The 23,074-nt window shown below is 43.1% G+C and overlaps 2 protein-coding genes across 2 annotated transcripts; one reads left to right on the top strand and one right to left on the bottom strand.

Moving 5' to 3' along the window:
* Positions 1-4,926: 4,926 nt before the first annotated feature.
* Positions 4,927-8,176, top strand: LOC132446414 (uncharacterized). Its single transcript, XM_060036695.1, has 4 exons — positions 4,927-5,211; positions 5,939-5,998; positions 6,296-6,356; positions 6,774-8,176. The coding sequence occupies exons 1-4, from the start codon at positions 5,092-5,094 to the stop codon at positions 7,184-7,186; spliced, it is 654 nt and encodes a 217-aa protein (XP_059892678.1). The 5' UTR covers positions 4,927-5,091; the 3' UTR covers positions 7,187-8,176.
* Positions 8,177-11,573: 3,397 nt separating this feature from the next.
* Positions 11,574-16,060, bottom strand: tnfsf14 (TNF superfamily member 14). Its single transcript, XM_060036682.1, has 4 exons — positions 15,152-16,060; positions 14,184-14,217; positions 14,019-14,087; positions 11,574-12,625 (listed from the first exon to the last, which is right to left on the bottom strand). The coding sequence occupies exons 1-4, from the start codon at positions 15,374-15,376 to the stop codon at positions 12,240-12,242; spliced, it is 714 nt and encodes a 237-aa protein (XP_059892665.1). The 5' UTR covers positions 15,377-16,060; the 3' UTR covers positions 11,574-12,239.
* Between the last annotated feature and the right edge of the window lie 7,014 nt (positions 16,061-23,074).

Raw genomic sequence — 23,074 nt, 5'->3', positions numbered from 1 at the left:
AGACATGCATATTCTACAGGCCTCACCGTTATGACAAATGACTACACACCACATTTCTGCACAGCATCCATCATCCCTGTGTGTCTGGGAGCCCCTATAAACAACTTAAGGCTTCAGTGCTAGAGAAGCAGGTGTGCACAGTTTGGAAATGAGATGACTCAGGTGAACTCATCGGAGGGAAATGTTCTAGTTACAGTTTTTCAGAGTAATTTACAATCCAGTACCAACATATCCCTTTTCCCCACCAAGCCGAGGCAAATAATACCCTCAAGGTGGAATGTGTCGGTAATTGATAACAGAGCAACGGCTGCAGGTTGAGTGGGGAAGGTTTCTCCTGGACACAACAGATGTGCATCTTTATTGTTGTTAGGCTTTAAACTTTATACACACACACACACACACACACACACACACACACACACACACACATCCCACACACATATCCCAAGCCTGGCCAGATGCTAAGCGATGAATCCCGAGTGCTGGATGTTAAGGTAAGGAACCGAGGTGCATTATCGACTCAACGTAGGCCCTTTATAAATATCTAACCCTATTCAGCGCATTAGTTTAGCCCTGGCTAGTGGCGCCTTCAGCCATGCCCTCGAGACAGCGCGGCCGGGGAGACAATCAGGAGGGGGAATATCGGGTTAGACCAAAGTGCTCTCGGTCAGATATGAGTGGGCCGCGCTGGTCAAAGAGCCGGTTCATTTCAAGCATTAGAGACTGCATTCATGGCAATCCGACGGCACAGATGAGTCAATTGCAAACCCACCGCGGATGCATGAGACGGCGAACAAGTGAGGATCAGAGATTAGAGGAAGACAGATAAGCCACAATAAACCGCATTCATGAAAAAAAACAAAAAAAACGTTTTCTGTAAATAAGGTAGAGTTTACTGAAAGCCATACACTAATCCAGCGGGGTATGCAAGGGCCACATTGCCGTGGGCAGTGTCGCATGAGAAGGGGTTCTGCCTGGAGAGACCACTTCCTCCTTTCTGAGGCACACTATGCCACTTCCTAACCACTAAGTTGATGATGTGTGTCAGAGAAGCGTGCAAACAGAGCGACTAATAGCATACCTGCAGGGGGTTATGGAACAATATGTAATGAAATCGAAATGCATGTTGTTCTTTTTTTATTGCTAGGGTTTCTACAGCTAACTGCCAATGCGAACAGCAGACCTGTCTGTCTGCCTAAACAAGTTCTGGTTTTTCGGCTCCTGGGTAATCACTCGTAAAATAGGATTTTTTTTGTGCCTTTGCTGCTTGTGTAACTTTGGTGTGCTGTGCTTTCTGGTCACGTTGATGTCATCATTAACTTAGTGATGTTCTGTAGCATCATGTTTTATGATCTGGGAGACTGTAAAAGTAATACCATCTTCAACTGGTTGTTGTTGTAATAGTAGTAGTAGTAGTAGTAGTAGTAGTAGTAGAACTATGCCACGTAAAGGTATGTAATAACACTTAATTACCTGGATACTAACCGGTTCTTGTTTATGTTTTGTGCTATGAATATGATTGTCGTTTGGTCAACATATCCATAACATGTCAATGATGTTAAAGGGTATCATCAAGACCTAAACTCTAGCTCATTGTTATGATAGTCCAAATGATTATGCTGTAAACGCAAATTAGAAACCCTAACCCTAAAGACAATGTTCGACCCGTTTACAAAATCCAAAATCACAAAAGATTATCCCCTAATTTTCTCCAGCGCATCCCATGCGTTACCATGGGAACAGGAGAGTTATCCAGTCAAAGCAACTCTGCTGCATCAAAGTGTGTCGGTCCCTCTGGACGTCGTATTTAAAAATACTTCCTTCGGACTTTTTACATTTATATGAGGAGATGATTAAAGTTATTCTTCAAAATCCAAGTCCCAACAGCTTTCAGACGGAATGCATAGTTTGAATTAGTCATAAATGCTTTTTTCGAGTTTTGAATAACTGAGAAACCTGCAGTGTGAGATAGAATATAAATATTTCTACAAGCACAAAAAAAAAAGAAAATAAGTTGAATCTCCTACCAATACACAGGCACAATAAATCCAGCGCGACGAGCATCCTGCTCTTGTTGCAAAAGGAACTTTCCTCAGGTTGGCGGAGGAAATGTTTCCCAGCGCCGTTCTCCTTCGCCTCCCCGGCTCCACCATTGTCGGCCAACCGCAGCTGAAGTTCAGCGTCCCGGGGCAGCGTGCTGGAGTTCATGTGGGAGCTTTTCGAGTTGAACATCTGCCTCGTTTCTAATAACGCGTAGGCTCGAAGAACAAATGCAGTTCAGAAAGTTGTTGCCTCGACCCGGTTTCAGCGGTTTAACAAAACCGAACTCTCAAAACTTGTAGTCCATTGATCAGTGGGGATGTTTTCGTTTTTGACAGCAAACGTGAACCACTCAAATAGTTAAAAAGTCTTTCTCGTAGCGTTGTCGATACACATCGAAAACCTCCCAAGACTATGCTCTCAAGATTCTTGATCAGCCAAAAAAACGGTGGGTGCACGGTGACTTGATATTAAACATTAAAGAGTAACGTTATAGCTTGAGCACCAATGAACTATAACCCCACGACTTACTTTCGGCCAGTTTGCACCTTTTACATAAAGGCATTAGACAACTAATCGTAATTCACGATTTAAAAAAACAACACGACAACAGAAATCGGCGTCCTGCTATAACGCGGGAGCTAAAAGTATGTTGGATAGTTCTGCTGTCAGCTCGACCGACTTGTCCATGTTCCACTCAGCAGTCTGCGCGTAGTAACTATCCCATCCATGTGAGGGAACTTTCCCCCTCAGCTCCCCATTAGCTCTCTTCAGCCCCTCCCCTCCTCAGCAGTAAAAGTTGAGAAACGCACATATGGTTCTGCAACAGAGTCTTAAATCCCACACTAGTTTAAAACCCAGGACATAATTTAGGAGATAATTTCAATTTAGTCCAATTTACTAAATTAGCTTAGAAATCAATCGAATGAAAACACATTTCAATTACAAACGTTGGCAGAGATTCTGTATTAGGCCTACTTTGCTTTTGGCCTCAGGCTGCATTATTTTGATACAGACGGTAGACCTTTTCCAAAAAGGCCTAGGCTACTGTGCATGGAACTGTGATCTATTATAACCACTATGACGAATATACAAGCCAAGCACAATTTACAACTTATTGTACAGTTTAGTAAAGTGAGCATAACATGCTCAAAATGCACGATGTGTAGTCACAGGTGTCTGCTACAGAGGGTCAGAATAAATGTTTTACTATGTAGGCTATTTTAAGTTTGTATTTTTTTTACCTACTACTTTACACTGGCTCAGTGACTTAGCATTTGCAGGATGCGTTTGCCCCCTAGTGTAAAGAAAGTGTACGTTTTTTCTTCTCCATTTAGTCAGACGTTCCTTCGATTAATGAATGAAGTGACCTAGCAGACCGTATGCTGCTTATGCTGCATTTGTGATCATCGGGTGAATAAATCGCATGTTTTAGTTGTAGGCCTACACTGTTCTATTCTTCTTGTTGTGTTTCTGAATCGGGTTTGTGAATTTGTTGTGTATTAAAATGTCTCATGTTATTTTTGGCCTAAAATATTGTTGCTTTTTTTTGCCTGATGTGAAATGTGAACAGGACCGCATAGGATTGATTTGATTCATTAATGTTTGCCTCAAAGACGTCAAGGCAAATGCATGACCTTTACCGTGATGAGATGCATGCCTTAACGCATGAAATAGGTCTAGGTCTACACAAACAAATTTAATGAAGCATTTTAAATCGAAAGAGCACGTTCAGAACTCGTGACTGGTGAATATTGCCGAATCTTGTCATAAACCATCACAGGTTTCGTCGATAAGTTAGCTGATCATTTTAACTCCACTAGGTGGCAGTATTATTCTCTGCCGCCGTCTTAATCGTGGACCCCTGAACATATGTTCATCTACCAGACTCCATTCAGTTTTGAAGGATTCCATTTTATATCAATTTTATTTATTTGTCCCCCCAAAAAAAACCTCACAATATCTGTGATGAATATCCATTTCCCTCAACTCACAATGAGGATTCCTCCCCTAATGAGGATAATGTATATTCGCTTAGATGCCCATAACAATGTATCAAACTAGTCACAAGTGTTATTTTAATATCTGAATAGATAATTGGGATAATCCTTGCATTCAATGCTACGGCAACACAGAGCTGTCACACAGTGTAGCACCCAGGAACCAAATCAACTTTGTGCTTTCTTGGTTACGGGCAGTGCAGGAGTGCACCTGGCTTGTTTAATGGTTGGTTATTGTTTTTTAACTGTAGGCATGCTTGACTGCAATTTGCTTCACATAGCCCCAGATAAAGTTATAAATTCCTAACATCCAAAAATGCGTTGTATTTGTTGGTTTTTTGTGACTGACCTGATGTCAAATTGAACTGGAATTGAACCTGTACCCTCAACCAAACCTTAAATCCAAACCTAACCCTAAAACCAAACCCTAGTCCTACAGCCAAGGGAATGTCAGTAAATCGGCAAATTATATTTGGTCACTTTTCCCACTTACATGTCCCACATGATCCCTCAACACCATGTTCCAATGCTAATAGAAATGTTCAATCATTTAGTGATCAATTGTCTCTGTGTGTTGGAGAGACGGTGGAACGGGAAGGAAAGGAGGCAGAGTCTTAAGACGTTGGCATCTTACTACTTCAATGAAAAAACAGATCAGAACAGCGTCTAGCAAGGGACGAAAAGGAGAACTCAAGGGCAGATTTATGGAAGTGATTCATCAAGTAACGTAATCCATATGTGACAACGTCATCATGATAACGCGGGTTGAGCCGGGGGGGCGGGGGAGGGAGGGGGGGGGGGGGGGGCTGAAGGACACACACCTTCACATTCCTGTGCTGTGCCGATTCAGTTTCAACACTCCACATCACACACATCACACGTCACACGTCACACACAAGCCATCAGAATACGTTGTAGAAAGTTTGTAGAAAAACGACCACAACACACACACTCAAACACAGCAAGGTCAGGAAGCAACAAGTCATTCAGCGTTCTGCTGGCTGCCTCTGAGGTAACGAGAAGCAAGCTCTCCTGCGTCGCCATCGAAGGGATGGCTCGGCCAGCCGAGTGCCGCTGTGTCCACTACCTCTTCCTTGCCTGGCTCCTCTTCCTCACCGCCGGCCAGGTGGTCTTCCTCACCCTCCACTACACCGCAGGAGTACACAACAGGGTGAGAGAGCGTGCATCATGGTCTCACTAGTGGGCACGAGATCTGGTTGTTTATTGATCATCACTTACAGTCAGAGTCTAGCCGGTATGCCTATCTGCTCGTAGAATCAAAGAGTCAAGGAATGACTCACGATGAATACAAAGCAGTCAAACATTAGGTTATGAATGAAGTTTGGATTTCATAGAGACACTGCATTCCTTGAATAAAGTAACGTGTAAGAAAAGCATGCTCTGTTGTGTGCAATGCCCTACTACTGTATGTGTCTGTGTGATTGTAAACACCTTTGGAGGGTGCTTTTGGGACACCTGTGCAGAGCAGCTGCTCAACGTGGTGGTTTCAGAAGCACAGCTGGTCGTGACTTCATCTCAGTGTTTGACTCATGGCTGGTTGTCAACTCAGAGCCCGGGCTCATAGCTACATGGATGCATGGCACTGCTAACACTTATTGCAATATAAATATATATATATATATATATATATATATATATATATATATATATATATATATATATATATATATAGATACATGTATATCATAAACAACATTATAAAAATGGCATGATGTTATTGATGCTACCATGGCGTCATCCAGTATCCTGATTGTAGAAGTTTGTACCACGGGTGTGGTTTGAAGACGCAAAAAATAATAATAGTTGAAGTTCATGCTTGACGTGCAGTGATACCAGTTCAGCATGTATAGTTTGTGTTTCTCTTCTCCCTTTCCCAGTCTCAGGGTGAGGTCACACCACAGCCCACAAGAGAAATCAAACACAACCTTAAACCACAGGTAATCAATCTATAGATCTATTTTGAATGCAGCATTTCGTTTTCGTCTCTATCCACCCTTATTGCCACTTGGCAGTAGTATGGTTAAAATATGTCAGCGTCTTCTTTTTCTTTCGTCTCTTCTTTGTATTGCTTTTCTGAGAACAGTCTACATCCTTCTTCTTTTTTTCCCCCTCATGTAACGGTCTATCAATAGAGTAGCTCTACCACTCGGTTTCTGTGTTGGTTGATCTGGCTGTGTTCTTTTTATGAAATCTGTATGATATTAATAATACTGGAGCACTTTCAATCTCCACAGGTCAAGGAGAAGATAGCAGAGAATTTTTCAGGCAAAATGATCAATCTCGAAGCCTCCAAAGGTACAGTACTTCCCCTTTTAATGGGACTGGTTGGAAAGAGGAAGGGGATACACTGAGGTGTAGCTGCTATGACCTGACCGGATTGACATTATTTTGAACGTTTCTCTTGACAGTATATAGTTGAATAAAGCAAATTGTTTGAATCATGGCACGAAAAATAAAATTGAAGTTTTAGGTCAGGTAGGCTAACACAAGCTTTGACCAAAAAAAAAAAAAAAAGATTTAGCGAATACAAAATTGTATTTTGTGCTTCAATGAGACATTCGAGAATGTGTGATGTTTGGCCCAGGATTTACACCGTGACACCCCTCCAATCCTGAAAATAAGTTTTAAACATCAAACATCAGGTGATTGTATTTACCAGCACAGGGTTAGCGTATCAAAAACTGATCCCCACTTCTCCGCCCCGAACCTCAGTGGACGGCGAGGGACGCATCCAGTGGAGAACCAGGAGGCCGGAGCCGTCCCTGCTCACGCTGGCCGGGGAGGTCGTGACCCTGGGACAGGACGCCTACTACTTCCTGTGTCTGACGGTGACCCTGAATAACGAGCAAGGGGCCGCCGGGGTGACGGTCACCCTGAAGCGCAACGACCGCGTCATCATGGAGGGCCTTGTCGACGCGGCCACGCACAGCACGGGGCCCCTGGTCATGGTGGAGGACATGTCCGCCGCGGACAAACTGGTGGTCACCGTCACGCCCCCGGTGAGCGTCGATGGGACTTCCCCGGTGAAGACCAACCTGGGGATCATCTGCCTGCCAAAACCGCAGCCTTCCCTCCCAGCCCCACCACCGCCGCCGCCGCCTGGGAAGGAACAAGAGGACAAATGACCACGGTTCCTTGACGACGTTTTGAGCGCCAGCTAAAGGGCTGAGTATGGTTCCACGTCGACGCAACGCAAGGGGGTTTACGGACCCACGTCGTTGCGGACCCTCCTTGAGTCCGCCTCAAGGGCCGACACGCGCTTCCCAAAAATTGAAGCAAGGGCTGTGATTGGTCCGCCAACTAAAACCCCGACTATTTGCATTATTTACTTTATTGACAGTTTTTCGGAAAGCTATTGTTATTTTATTTATTGATTGATAATGTATCCTGTCTATAAGTCAGGTTTCAGGTTGACGTGCGGATCGGTTGATGACTTGACATGTGAATGTATGGCAGTGAGCTAACAGCATAGCAGTTGTGTAAATGACTCAAAATATATGATTGAGCTGTATCTGTATGTGCTGCCTTTGAAAGTCACGTCCGTTGGTCATTTGGTTCAAATGTAATAAAAACTAAAAAAACTTAAATTGAGTGAGTCATCCTCGATATTTGGCCTGCTGAAAATGTGTTATAATATTTAATAATATTAAGCTATTCAGTACCGGGAATTCCAACCCAAACCCCTATTGGGGAACTGAATAGTATATCGTGAGTCACAATACTAGTCTCTTTCAAAAAACAAACCCTTCTCAGGGGGAATAACAGACACATGGACACAACGGTCAATGAAAATGTGTCACTAGTCAACCCACGGCTGTTAACATTTACCACAACCGCTGTTTTGAGCACCTTCCCTCGGATAACCTTATTGTCCTTTATGATCACTGCGTTCTCACTTCTCTTGCGGTGCGCAGGTTTAAGGGCTACACAGATTAAACAGACTGGGCCCAGCAGAGAGAAGGAGCCGAACACAAGGGGACAGCATTTAGCTGAGGACAGATCTGGTGTCACAACGCCTCCATGTTGGCTTATCATGACACATTATCAACCCAATCGGTAAAGCCCCACTTCAACTTTGCTCTCAACCTCACACACACTCAGTAGTTTTCTACCACACACGCACACTCAACCTCTCTTTTTCTCACTCCCTCTCACACAATCTCTTTCTCTATCTCACTCCGTTTCACCCATACACAAACACACACATGCCCCCTCTCGCCCTCTCTCCAACGCCGACACACACACACACACACACACACACACACACACACACAGACACACACACACACACACACACACACACACACACACACACACACACACACACACACACATAAACACACACACACACACACACACACACAAAAACTCAAGCAGGACCAAAATAAATGAAAATGATAGTACAATAAATCAAATGGTAAACTTTCAATTGTATTGACATGTATACTCATAACCTTTCACAAGGCTGCGTTTAGTTCTTGACGTGTATAGCCAGTTGGCTTTGCCACGATAATCATCGTATTTGTACAATACTTTTGCCAGGGGAGCGAGGGGCCGCTGGGGTGACGGTCACCCTGAAGCGCAACGACCATGTCGTCCTGGAGGGCCGGCTCCAAGGCGGCCACGCTCAGCACGGGGCCCCTGGTCAAGGTGGAGGACACCCTGGTGGTCACCGTCTCGCCCCCTGGCCGCCATGGATACGACTTCCCCCGGCCAAGACCAACCTGGGGATCTTCGCCTTCCCAGAACGCCTCCCCCTCCCCCCCCCCCCCCCCCCCCCCCTCCCACCACCACCGTCGATGAAGGAACTGGAGGAGAAATGACCATGGTTCCTTGACGACGTTCGGGGCGCCAGCTAACTGTTGATCCTTTATGCATTTGCTGTATCTGCTGTTTACTTCATTGACCGTTTTAAGGAAAGCTATTGTTATTTTATTTATTTTATTGATAATCTCGATGTCAGGTCAAGTTGATGCGTTGTCAAGTGAATGTATGGCAGGGTGCTAACAGCCCAGCAGTTGTGTAAATGACCCCAACATATTATTGAGCTGTATCTGTGTATGTAGCCTTTGACAATAAAATTCATGGCCGTTGGTAATTTGGTTCAAATGAAATAAAAAAACAGTGAGTCACCCTCGATATTTGGCCTGGTAAAAACATTGATATTATATGTATTAACATGACGCTATTCAGAACAGGGAATTTCCAATCAAAGCCCCGTGAAGCCTTTTCAGGGGGCCTACCACACAGAGACACACAGATTGTCAAGAACAGGTGGCACTAGTCAATCCACGGCTGTTATCATTAACCACAACCGCTGTTTGGAACACAGATGGACAACCTTTATTGTCCTTTATGATCAATGCGTTCTCATATTCTCTTGCGGTGCACAAGGTAAGCACTGTTACCGCGCTTGGTTTTCATCCTGGCAGCTGGTAGGGATTAAGTTCATCACTTTCACTGGGGGTCATCGTGGATGTCGAATGACGTCGACTCTCTTTGAGTGAGTGTCTTATGCCATGCTCGGTGCCAAGGACTACACTCCTACCACCTCCATCGACTCTCAGAGATCAACACACCGGAGGTTCAAAGGGTTTGAATAATAATAATAATTAGATTTGTATAGCGCTTTTGAACGATTAAATGTTAAGCCGACAAACCTCTAATATATAACGCTTCACTGGTGAATTAGGTCTTCACGTCTGTGTGTGCCTGTATAATCAAGGCCCCTTTGAGAGAGCAACTGGGTTTAAGGGCTACACAGATTAAACAGACTGGTCCCAGCAGACAGAAGGAGCCGAACACAAGGGGACAGCATTTAGCTGAGGACAGATCTGGTTTCACAACGCCTCCGATGTTGTCTTGTCATAACACAATATCAACCCAATTGGTAAAGCCCCACTTCAACTTTGCTCTCAACCTCACACACGCACTCTGTCGTTTTCTACCACACACAACCTCTCTCTTTTTCTCACTCCCTCTCACGCAACCTCTCTCTCTTTCTCACTCCCTTTCACCCACACACAAACACACTCTCGCTCTCTCCATCAAACAAACACACACACACACACACACACACACACACACACACACACACACACACACACACACACACACACACACACACACACACACACACACACACACACACACACACACACAATCTCTCTTACACACATGCTCCCTCTTGCCCTCTCTCCAACGCCGACACACACACACACACACACACACGCACACGCACACACACACACACACACACACACACACACACAAACAAACACACACACACACACGAACCAAAATTCTATTAAAATTATAATTACAAAAGATCACATGATAATCATTCAAATGTATTGACATGTTTACTCATAACCTATCATTACTCATAACCTATCACAAGGTTGCAGTTGGTTGTAGCATTTATACTTTATCTTTCCAATAGAGTGAACCACTTCCAGAAATGGTCAGCTTTGCCACAATAATAATAATATTTGTATAATACTTTTGCACACTGTACCATCGATAATGCCAAAAGTCCCATAATGTACGATAAAAGGTAATCATTTTGTGACACTTAATATTAGTAGTTATAATCAGTAGGCTATAGGCAATCACATTTTAATTATTTTCTGAACAGGATCAGAGTAGTACATTTGGATTCTAAGTCTGTGTTTATGAATCTCTTCTCTTTTTGACATCTTTCCAGTTAATCATTGAACTTCCACTGCACCCACGACACCACAGCTCAGGTCCCGATTGAAAAGCCTCAGAGGTTTAAAGGTGAGTCCGCCCAACAGCCCTTCTGGGCTTCCTGTCCCTCACACATGCAAACAGGAAGTGATACTCCTACCCGCTGTTGGTATATTGCAACTAACAAACAACCAGGGGCTTCAAGCACGGAATTTGTTTGTTTAAGGAATGAACAAATGTGGATTGAAAGAAAAAGTACATATTCTGAAGATGAATAGGCGAGGCCTTTGTTTCAGAACAAGTTTGTGTATTGTAGTATGAGTTTGCAAAATCATTAGGAGAGTGGCCAATCAATTGAACATATCAGTGGGTGGAGAAAATACTAACAAAAATCCCAAAGATTTCCGTGCAATCTTTCATCTTTTCAGCATTCATCCAATATGGATAGATTACTACATTTCGGTCTCATTATTACAATGAGGGCTAATGGACACGTAAAGACGATATTTATAACTGTACAAATCAGAGCAGAATAGCATACATACACCCACTGAACGTTTCTACAGTGTTAGGAGGACCAGAAGCATTCTTCGCCCTGCACTGAAGGATGTGGTTTCCGGTGTTACAATGAGAGCTGCTTGGGAGCCATCCGGTGAATGGCTACAGGTCAGCCTTGCAAGAAAGTTGCATGATGAGTATGCAACTTGGTGAGCAATGAATGTGGGTTTGAGTTTGGTAAGCAACACAGTTCCTGCCAAGACGCATAAAAAAAAAAACGGAACTGATAGAAAAAGTCTTTAGTAAACTATCAATAAGAAAATAGACAATTGGAAACGGGTTTTATTGATTTTATGATTTTATACAAATACAGGTAGGCCTAGACATTCTAAAAGATAAATATGAAAATAAGTCGGTTATCATTTGATATAAAACGGGAAGAAAAATGTGGAACTAGCGTAAGCCTATGTTAACATTTACAATGCATAGTTCATGAATCGATGTATCAGAGAATCTCAAATAGATTTGTTTGTTGGATCGATTGATTATTGTCCCAAGACAGACGAGTGATCAATGATCATGAACTAACCCCATCCATCATTCTAGATGCACGTTCTTTCGCCCAATCTTAACACTGTGTTCCTGAAAATATATAAGTGAGGCAGGCGATTTTAAGGCACAACATTAGATCCCGAATCGGTTGATTTACATAAATATCTTCACATATATTTACAAGATAAAACAACACAATGATTTAGGCCAATTGGTGAATCAACAACAATAAAAATATCCAGCTATTTATAAAACTGGTCAAAGCTAAGAAAGTGCAGTGAGAAAATGAACCTTTAAATGAACTTTTCCAAAGTTCATAAAACCGACCCTGCTACTGGCAGGGTTGTAATTTATGTAAGCGGGTTATTGGCAGGCAGCCACCAATACCACAGCGACTCTGGGGGCTCAACATTGAAGTTCTTCATCGCACTGGTGTACCTATAACATGAATGCGCCAAAGAAGTTTTCACTGGGAATGGAGTGTATGATTTTGGACGTGGTATTCACGAAAATACAATCCCCTTTCTTCAAGTGAAACACGCCCCCAAGGTAGCTGTTTGATTTCACCGTTGGTTGAGAGTGCTGGGAAATCTTCCGAGCCTTCAGTATTTCAATGGGCCTGAGCTGGTATGTGGGAGTCTTAAGAAGCACGATGTGATCAAATAAAGCACTCTCCGCGAAAAAGACCTTGGAATAGACAAAATAAAACCCTGCATTTTTCACAAAGAGTTCCCCGTCCCTGTACTTCATCTCACGAAGGACTATGTCGCCTACAGTGGTCCAAGAAAGGGCCTCTTTACCGGGACGAATGTTGTATCCATTGCCTGAGGGAGAGAGAGAGAGAGAGAGAGAGAGAGAGAGAGAGAGAGAGATTTACATTTGTAAATTCAGATAACATTAGAAACATGACAAATGTGTTTTCAGCCCAGACTACTCCAGTGTTTTTGGTCATTTTAGTTGAACTTTAAGTCAGAAGGGGCTTAAAACACAAACCAGGTTCATACCAAAGTGCTGCACAGAATATTTTATAGTTCGAGTGCACATACAGACAATACAAATGCAGTCAAATAGAAAATAGAAAATAGAAAGCGTACAAAAAATTCTGAAAGAAATCAACTCTTAAACTGTGAGAACATTAGGGGCCGGCCGTGTGGTAAGGGGAGGTCCCAGGTAAAGGCAGGAGCAGTAACATGCAGAGCTTTAGAAGCGAAGGAGTAGGATTTTAAACCAGATTCTGGGAATTGCACTGGTTGATTCTGGATGAAATAAATACATGTTGAATTTATCCTGGTCCGGAGGAGATGGGAAGTGTCTGATATTCCTAATGGTCCTGGGTTGAAAGAATATGGATTTCTCGACTGAATCGATTTGGTTTTCAGATTAAGTGTGCTGTCAAAAATGAAAGCGATATTTTTTATGCAGGATCTGACATAGCTTGAGAGTAGGTCAAGGCCCATGTCATTGGGACTGGTGGATGGCTGGGCTCTGATGAGTGGAGATTCAACTCTCTTTTCGTTTAACTGAATGACATTTTGGGCACATCCAGGATTATATTTCATTGGTATTATTTATATTGTATTAAGCTTTATTTGCTTAAGTACAGGAATTAAAGAGCTGGTATATTTACACGTCATCTGTATAGAAATAAAAACTCTGATTGTGTTGTGCTGACTCAAGTCTCTCAGACGGCCGATCGAGATGTTTGGAACGACCGTCTGGAAAGCCGCCCTTAAATCTTCCAGAATTCAATCTCTGCGGCCTGGAGAACCTCCTTTATGACCTTTATAAGGCCTGTTTCCCTTCAGCTGTGCTTGTAGAAACCAGATTGAAATTTCATCATAGATGTTTTACTTAAAAATGACAGTAACTGATAAGATAAACGTAACCTTTAAACAAGTAGGTCTCAAATGGAAAATCTGGTTCAAATGGTTTGTTGCAGTGTTGTGTTGATTGGCTAGGTAAATGTAGCCTTCATACCGAATAGCATGTTATGTTTTTTATTCTAACATAATGAAGCAGGCTGGAATTGAACTGGTGACCCCGAACACATCATCAAGGAAATGTCGACATGATGTAATATAAAGCGTTTATATTGTGGACTGATACTCATGTTGACGCCTCGAATAGTATTTTCATCATTTAATCATGATGTACAACCAATAACATAAAGAGAAGAGACAAACAATTAAACAATTAAATAGACAATTAAATGCTCACCTGTCAGATGGGCCATAGGCTTGGAAAGCTTAGGAGGGGCTTTAGTGGGAGGAGAAGCACATCCAATGTCTGGGAAACATAAACAACAAGCCTACTATCAAAATGTGTCAGGGATTGGTGTGTTGGAGTAGAATGTGATAATAGGATGAGAAGATGCAGGCCTACCATCAGTCAACTTGGAGGCAGATGGGGAGTCAGCCTGGAATGGAGATTATCAAGAAAAAGACACCGCTTTAGTTTTCTGAAGGGAGCGAAGCTGTGTGTGTGTGTGTGTGTGTGTGTGTGTGTGTGTGTGTGTGTGTGTGTGTGTGTGTGTGTGTGTGTGTGTGTGTGTGTGTGTGTGTGTGTGTGTGTGTGTGTGTGTGATTGTGTAGCATGTATTCTATGCTTACGTGTGATTAATTTACAATTAGTTCAAATTGTTGTGTTAATGAATTTAAATGCAGCGATAATGGGGCGACACTCTATTTGGGCAACAATCTATTAGGAAATAACAGCGAATTGATTAAATCATGAAACCTAATGTAGGTCTACTTGAGGCTTATTAACAAAAAGGCACTCAGCAAAATGCTTAGGAAGATATGTGTTTAGAGTTGCAAGAGGACAAAAAACAATTTTAAAAAGATAGATATTGTACGTTTTGGATTCCTTTTTCATGAGATTTATGATACTTATTATGTATTTATTATTTATTGCACATTTTATCATTTCAGTACCAAAGCAGAGCAGTGTTTAAGCAGCGTTAAGGATGGTACACTAATTCTGATCTCTATTCGGCTTTGGTGTTCATGATGTCCAAATAAAGAATATTTCATAACTTTTCATAACTTTTTAGTACTCTTAATTTCAGAAAATGTCTTTAACGTCTTTACAATTACAATACAATCGCACTAATTATTAATTTGAAAACATTTGAGGAACACAACTGGGAATTCTGTGAATAAGGATATTAAAAGTAAAATATAAAAAGATAGAACACTTTACGTGTGCTATGACTACACAAGTCTGTGTTTAAAGAAATATGAAAAAAAAAAAAAAACACCATTAAAAAATGCGTATTCTTCAGCTACAGACTTCAATCCACTCAAAGGCCTTCTTTCCTCCAAACACACACTAAAGGCACATACACTCACGTCTGCGGTGGGGTAGTAAAGACGATACAGGAACACGGCCTGTATGGCCGAGCTGCTGATCATCAGGAACAACAGCATGACGACCAGCACCTGGCGCGACCGGGCGCCCTGGGACGGCGGCGGGGGCAGTGGCTTCGACGGGACGGACCGCCGGGGCACCGGGGGATAGTTTGCATGGGTGTCCACCATGTACACATGCTGCGGGGTGCCTTCGCAGCCCTGCATTGCTCGCTCCTTCTCTCTCTCTCTCTCTCTCTCTCTCTCTCTCTCTCTCTCTCGCTCTCTCTCTCACTCTCACTCTCTCGAATGAACCCAGAGATGACACCGTTTTCACGCTGGTCTCAATGCCTAATGAAGGTGATTCAGGGTTGTTACCGTGATGGACACGTCTGTCTGTGGGTCTGATGTACCACAGAGTGTCTATAGAGGGTTGGGGTGTAGAGGCGGCCGTGTGAAGGAAAGTGAGAGAAGCTCAGCCCCTAGAACAGTACGATGATGATGTGTACTCAGTGGAGAAGCGCCTTGAGAGGGTCTGGCAGGTGACAGGAAGCCACACGAGCCCAGAGAGGAAGATCAAAGCAACCTCTGCTACAGACAAGTAGACACGCATACTGTTCCTAACACGTCGAGATACATTTTCGCTTTCCTTTTGATTGGCTTGTGAGATAATGCGAGCAGATGGATAGACAGAATGACAAAGATAGGCAGACATGCAAGCAAGTGTGCATGCATGCATGCACACATAAACACGCACACACACACACATAAACACGCACACACACACACACACACACACACACACACACACACACACACACACACACACACACACACACACACACACACACACACACACACACACACACACACACACACACACACACACACACACACACAGACCATGTAGACCCACACCAACCCGGTATCACGCGATTGCGTGCTCCTGTGCACGAACGTTAATCTATTGAAGCGTGTTCCAGAGCACGATGGTCCGACTTTTTGCGTGTTACACAGAACGAAATGTAAACCAATGCATTCTGAATGGGAGTGTTCTAAGACAATTAACGTGCTCCACAAAACGGTACGAGAGAGAGAGAAAGAGAGAGAGGGAGGGACAGAGAGAGAGAGAGAGAGCGAGAGAGAGGCTTCAGAAAGGGTGTGCGCAGATAGTACAGTGCACCCTAGTTATGTTTATGCCAAAACCACAAATGCTATATGTATATATATATATATATATATTGCCTAATTATATATATATATATGTATAGGCTATATATATAATTAGGCTATAATTATATTATTTAGCGTGTAATGAGACAATCTATAGCCAAATTGTCGAAGATGCCCGAGAATCTTCGGGGATATCAGCATGGGAAATCGGCGAATCAGACCCATGAACCTATAAAGAAAGACGTCATCTCAAGCGGGAGAGAACGTTTGCGAAAAGAAGTATACTTCAAGGACCCGGATGCCGTACTCAAAACGGGCTAATCCTGAAGTGTGGATCGAAGGACACTCCCCGTACTCAACGGCAGCCATCTTAGCTACGTCGCGGAAGAGGCGGAGCCAGGCTGAGCCAAAGTCGGCGCATTTTCCACATAGCCTGCATTAATAGTCATTTTGTAGTTTTTATAGTTTTTATAGCTGCTAGGCGTAAAGAGTTCACCGTTCAAAGCGGGATGTTTATTGCGGGGGAGTAGCCACGGCGGCAGTCGTGATCGTAATTTCCGGTTAGTGCACCACGGAGTAGGCCTACTCGATTTGGAACAGCAATCACATCTGAAAACATAACGTAGTAGATAGTGCGGATAGTATACTTCCTTTAAGTATACTCATGGAAGTACGGGTATGGTCTCACGAAAATACGTGACACTGTCACGTTATTTAATCTATTGAAACGTGATCAGGGACACGTAGGCCTATTTTCTAAATGTTGTATTTCAATTGGAAGTAGGCTATTTGTCTGCCGCGTTTCCACTGCAGGGTGCGGAACGGATCGGATCGCAAAGGGGCGGTAGGGAGGGGGCAGTATAGCCCAGCTCAGTTCCGAGGTCGCGTTTCCACTGCCGACAGTACCCTTGGTGGTAGGCCGGATGTCAATCGCCGCGGCAACTACGTAAACAACGTCTTCCTCCGCAAGAATGCAGACGAACGTCTCCACCTCCTTGTTCGCCCAAGCAAGCTTTTTACGCGACATGTTAATTGTAAAGAATAATACCTCGAGGCTACTGTTTGTTTGTTTTTATCACCGCGTCACCCGGAAGTGACGATTCTGTCGACCAATCAACGGAGGGGGGGTGTAGCTAGAATTCCAGGGTACCCTTTCAGGCGTCTGGTCTCGTTTTGGGTACCGCAACGGAGGAGTCCCTAGAATGGGGTCGGAACGGGTACGGCAAAGTCCGGGTCACGCCCACTTTTGGCGGTGGAAACGCGATCCGACCCGCACCTTTGCGATCCGATCCGTTCCGCACCCTGCAGTGGAAATGCGCCATTAGCATGACTTCCAAACTAAGGTTCTGTCCGGGAGCGTTCTCCCTAATGTCCCTTATGGTGCTCCGTACAGATCATTCATTGTTGAAAATTGTCTGTGATAACTAACAAATGACAGCTTTTGGCCACCCGTTTCTACTTAAAATTGTCTGTGATAACTAACAATATGACAGCTTTTGGCCACCCGTTTCTACTTTCACCTTTGATACTGAGAAATTGTGACAATACACGGATAGGCCTATATTAAATGCAGGTGCGCTGCTCTGTAGGCAAACCGCGAAGGAAAAAAGGGTAGCTGCTTCATCTGTTCTTTTTAGAATTGCATGTCTTGATGTTTATTTTATCTAGCCATCTATTCTCTTGTTTTTGGCTATGTGGCTATGTCCGCGTCGATGCCTCGATCGCAAGTCCAGTGTCGCGAGCGGACGTTGCCATGACATCTAGAAATCATACCGTAGCCTATTTAATGGGTTGTAGTGAGTGTAACATAATTCACCCACAGTATTTTGTTATGTGTTGTTCTTTCAATTGTGTTAGGCATGTCGTTTACTGTCTTGGTGGTGGTTAGTGAGGTCCCCCCCTTCACTTTAGGCGTCTTTGAGTGTTATTAATTATTATTATTCTTCATGTTTAACCTCTGTTTTCCTTTTATTCCTAGTCTGTTTTACATAGTTTTGAATGATGACTATATGCTCTGTAAGGTGACCTTGGGTGTCTTGAAAGGCGCCTCTAAATTAAATGTATTATTATTATTATTTGGTGGTTCAGGGATCGATGTCCCTTTTAAGGATTACGAGCGTCTCATGACGTCAGAGCCCATGCGGGATTTGTTTACCTTCAGCACGTTTTGATTTCCGGTTTCTCTCTTACTAAATAAACGAGTCACACAACTGTGTGCTCAGCGTGCGAAATTGTGTCTCTCACTTATGGCAATTTCCACAGGGTTATCATTAATATTGATGTGTAGGGGTTGTTTATAACTCGTGAATAATATTGTTTAGACCACGGTCTGGGGGAATACTCTGATTCTGATTGGCTGCAGTGCGTGCATTAACTCCTGATATAGCCCTACAGACACCTGCTAAGTAGTTTCAGTCAGTGTTTAGATTCTCTGCCCGAGCCCGAGCCCGACGCGGGCCGATATTTCCCACCACTATACTCGGGCCGGGACTTTGATCGAGCGTTTTTATTTTTATTTTACCATTGGTTTATTGGCCTAATCTGAGGAGAAATCTATGCCATAAACAGAAATATTATAGGCCTTTATTACACGGGTCTTCTCAATGCCGTGGAACGCTCCGTTCACTTGCATGGGTAGTAGTCCGGTGACTTGTCTACCCCAGCGTCTACCGTTGCTAAGCGACGTCACCGTCTTTGCGGACAAATTATTTCTCTGCTGATCAACACTACAAATGGCCAAAATACTTGTATCACCCCCCCCCCCCCTTAAATAAATACTATGGCAGAATTATTATTATTATTCTCATTCAACTTGAACATGTGTTTTTACAGTAGAGTGGTGGAGGGATGACGTATGTTGGCCAACCCGGAAGTGAGCGTCGCCCTGGATTCCCTCGACAAAAAGCCAACGGGTTTTGCCATTGGATTTTGGATTATTATAAATTGAAACAATTTATTAAATAAATATTTGTGAGATGTCATTACTCATTTGTGAGATGTTTGCTTCCTATTTATGTCGAGTATACACCCCTACTGTCCACAAGCATCCCCCCCATATGGATTTGGAGAATTGTTGCCATGTCCCAGTGGTGGAGGTATCATATATATGAAAGAGGGCATTCAATTATACTATAATGATCAATTAGGAGGCCGAAGCCCTAAAGGAAGTGATGCAATAGATGTCTGAGGGTCAACATTTGAGAACCCCTTTTATCAAAGGGGGTCTCAAAGGACTCATACGCTTCAACAGCGGCTGCAGCAGAAGTGTTGAGACGAAAGATGATATCAAGACATTTATAGAATATTCCCATTCACATGATTCTTCGCACGACCTGCAGGTTGGAGAGACTGAAATAACCCCCCAAAATGAATAATGTAAAAGCAGCCAAGTCCCACAAATTGCTTGAACTATTTATTTCATTCCATTGTTTCGTTGATATGCATTATTGAAAAGTTTCAAGCATATGGATTTAATGCAATATCCACAAACAGTTCAAAATGGTACCATGAAATGTCTTGTTTATTGTATTAACCAGTTCATTTCTCTTTTGTGAAAGTCACCAAAAGTCGAAAAAAAGTTAAACACAAGGTCACAGGCTAACAGTGGAGCTGTGTTGGGAACCATCAGCCAAGAGCTTCCATGGAAACTTTCTACCCATGTTAAATAGATTTAGTTGGCAGTTCCTTTTCTGCCCATTCTTTTTTAAACTTGTGGAAGCACTTTGCAGTACTGGGAGACACCATTTCTAACGGCAATGGAGCTAGATTCTAAAAATATCAAAAGATGCCCAAAGCTAATACCTCTAACCCATAGTTATGTTTTATCAAATTAAAAAATTTCAGAGTTTCATTGACCACAAATTGAGCAGAAATATTTTGCATACAAATCTTTAAACAGTTTAACCACATTAAGAAAAATACATTTGTTAATTTTTTTTATTAGTGAAGCCACAAGTTTTGCACATTATCCAAACAGAATACCTGAAATGTTGATATTTCAGCCCTTTCGGGTTAAAACAAGAGAAAAGGACAACCTAACAAGAGTGAAAAGTTTGGGTTAGGTGACCTATAGTTCAAAGATGTCCCTGGTCAGGTAGACTAAATAAAAGTGTATTCCCAATTGCTCCAGGACATTCGTGTAATTTACTTGTGAGCTCTCCCTCAAGCCTAGAGAGACATCAGTGTTGAACCACCAACTGAAAGAGGGTATTTGCCATTAGTATGAGTGACAACATTTCATGGCTATTAATTTAGTTCATTATATTTAGCCGATTTGAATAGACTTTTCTAGCGGGTGAGGCTGTCAAAGAACTAAATATGGAGCAACTACAAAAAGTAAATTTGCAGCATGACCAAATTATACAAAAAGTATAGGAACTGTTCTAGCAGATATGTTTTAGAAGTCTCTTTTGATAGGCAGGGAATAATTGTCTTTGTCACCCTGTAGTCATGCCATCAAATCTGTTGCCACAACCTCCAGATGGCTTACGACCTACGGCAACTCCTCGACTACTGCAAGCCAACAAATTGGCTCTTGCACACCAGACACGCATTTTGCTTTATTTTAGGTTTTCAAGCATCTTAAAATACCCAAATCATCGCTCCAATACACAAGTCAGCTAATGGCCTACAAGGAAATGCTGAAGCTAGTGTTAGTGATGGCGATAGAAATGGATAAGCTTGCGTGTACAAATATGCAACTAGAATTGCAAGGTTCACAGCCCAGTTGCATAAGTGGTCACAACCGTTGGATTGTAAGCAAAGGTAAAAAAAAAAGAAACTTCCCACAAACTAGTCAACATGGTCAATTGAAAGCCTGTACAAAACGACCCTGGAATAGTCAAATGCAGCTTTACTGCGGATGAATTAAGCCAAATTGCATAAACATCCAATGGTAAACAGTATACAAATGCAATCAAGGTTGCACTCACACTAGGCCATCTGGCCGTGGCCGTCGCAACTGTGGCCTGGCCACGGTAGGCTCTTGTACATACGCCATCACGTCGCTAGCATCCAAACAATTCTACCAAACCTTAACCAACTAGTGAAAAATGGAACAAAACTTTAGCACACACCCAGTGACTAATCACCTTGTCCAGGGGTGGTCCAACGTGGTTTACCAGAGGGCCTTGTGGACTTAAAGTAAGCCACACATTTGACAGACAGCACGGAAAGACGTTAAACTAAGCTAATCTACAGGTTACGAGTGCTAGTGCAATTACATGAGCATTTTGCACAATATTTGTACTCCAATGCTACGTAAAGCAGGCTTCTTCAGAAACCCAAGACCGAAAGATGGCTCTGGAAGCCACTACGGCCCACGCAGCAGATTACTGCGTGGACCGTGGTGGCTTCCAGAACCCTTCGGTGGACCATTCATACACATGTATTCCGAGGATGATTTGAAGACACTGGAGTCCCATGGCACTAGATTCCTTTGAAGACTAAGTTGGTATGGGGGGGCCCAAAGGGGGCCCCCCCATAGATCTTGTCAGTCAGCTAACACCTGTTAAGAAAACACACGCATCACAAGATACAAATCAGCAAAGCTAGGTTAACAAACAGCAGCGACATGCATGTCAAGGTGCAAAGAGCAGGGATACTGATGGCTTGTGTCCGAGGAGACAGCCCAAAAACATCAACAATTAATAAAGGAAAATAACTTTTACTCACTGCGGTGGTCTGTTTCGAAGTGCCATGTTGGTAGCAATATTTGTCTGGGCTGTTCAGTCAAATGCCCACAAAAAAACACGCAACAACGCATACTTACAGTTTGTATAAAGTGACAATAGTGATCTGCAATCTAGATCGAAAACTTTCAACCCTCACTAAACTGAACCTCGATTGACACAGGCCGATGCGAAAAGTAAACCAAACCCTTGTGTTCACCTATAATAAAGGGGTGCGTGACAGGTGATCTCAATTAAGAGCTAATCAGAAAGAACACACTGACTGCCATGAGTGAGACGTTCAAAACGAGGACGAGGATTTAAAGGAGCATTTCACCGGTGGAGGCATGAATATGTATTGAAATTGGGTCCTATGTGTAGTCGAATAATAAAATAAAATTATAATTTGGTGCCGTCTTGACCGAGAAAAGGCAGAAAGTGACTTTTTGGCGCTTGTGGATTGAAGACAACAACTCCCACCATGCACCACGATGCACAGCTTCGCTGGCGGCCACTCCCGCTGATCATCTCCGCCTATCGGACACCTCCTTGTTCCATCTACTAATGGAACAAATCAGCGTGGAGCTTGACCCGACGTCACTGGCAGAGAGTAGTGACGCTTGCACAGAAGCATACGGCCGACATCTTTATTCTGGGTGGAAATAGTAACATAGTTACGCCATTAAATGCGTTTATGTAAACATTTTTAGCGAGAAATGTGCATTTTACTTTCATAATGTTCGCTCGTTGAATGTGAAGGATGTTTGGTTTGATAGTTATGACGAAGAGGGAACGCTCCATTCACTTGCATGGACAGCGTCTCTGGTTGCTAAGCAACCTCAACGTCTTGGCGGACTATCTGCTGATCAACACTACGAATGCTGGAAACACACCAGACACACCATGTGAAGTTATTTAACCCGATTATTGTTATTTATATCCGAGATTATTTAATCTAACCCGATCTAAACTCTATCATGCACCCAAACACGGCGGCGTTTGGGTTTCCTACCTCGGACTCCTAAATCCAGCGCAGCCACAGGCGCGTTGGCGCGTTGAACCATTTTTGTGACACACAATGATC

Source organism: Gadus macrocephalus, chromosome 2, assembly GCF_031168955.1.
Source record: "Gadus macrocephalus chromosome 2, ASM3116895v1".
NCBI classification, from domain to species: Eukaryota; Metazoa; Chordata; class Actinopteri; order Gadiformes; family Gadidae; genus Gadus; species Gadus macrocephalus.
Note: the sequence above shows the minus strand (reverse complement) of the source record. Positions and strands in the feature narration are given on the sequence as shown.

Excerpts from the sequence above, each read along its gene's own strand:
- tnfsf14 (XM_060036682.1), bottom strand. The coding sequence starts at position 15,376 with ATGCAGGGCTGCGAAGGCACCCCGCAGCATGTGTACATGGTGGACACC. Across the intron at positions 14,088-14,183 it reads TGCCTCCAAGTTGACTGATG|ACATTGGATGTGCTTCTCCT; the intron begins GTAGGCCTGCAT and ends TATGTTTCCCAG. Across the intron at positions 12,626-14,018 it reads GCCTATGGCCCATCTGACAG|GCAATGGATACAACATTCGT; the intron begins GTGAGCATTTAA and ends TCTCTCCCTCAG.
- LOC132446414 (XM_060036695.1), top strand. The coding sequence starts at position 5,092 with ATGGCTCGGCCAGCCGAGTGCCGCTGTGTCCACTACCTCTTCCTTGCC. Across the intron at positions 5,999-6,295 it reads AACACAACCTTAAACCACAG|GTCAAGGAGAAGATAGCAGA; the intron begins GTAATCAATCTA and ends CAATCTCCACAG. Across the intron at positions 6,357-6,773 it reads CAATCTCGAAGCCTCCAAAG|TGGACGGCGAGGGACGCATC; the intron begins GTACAGTACTTC and ends CCCGAACCTCAG.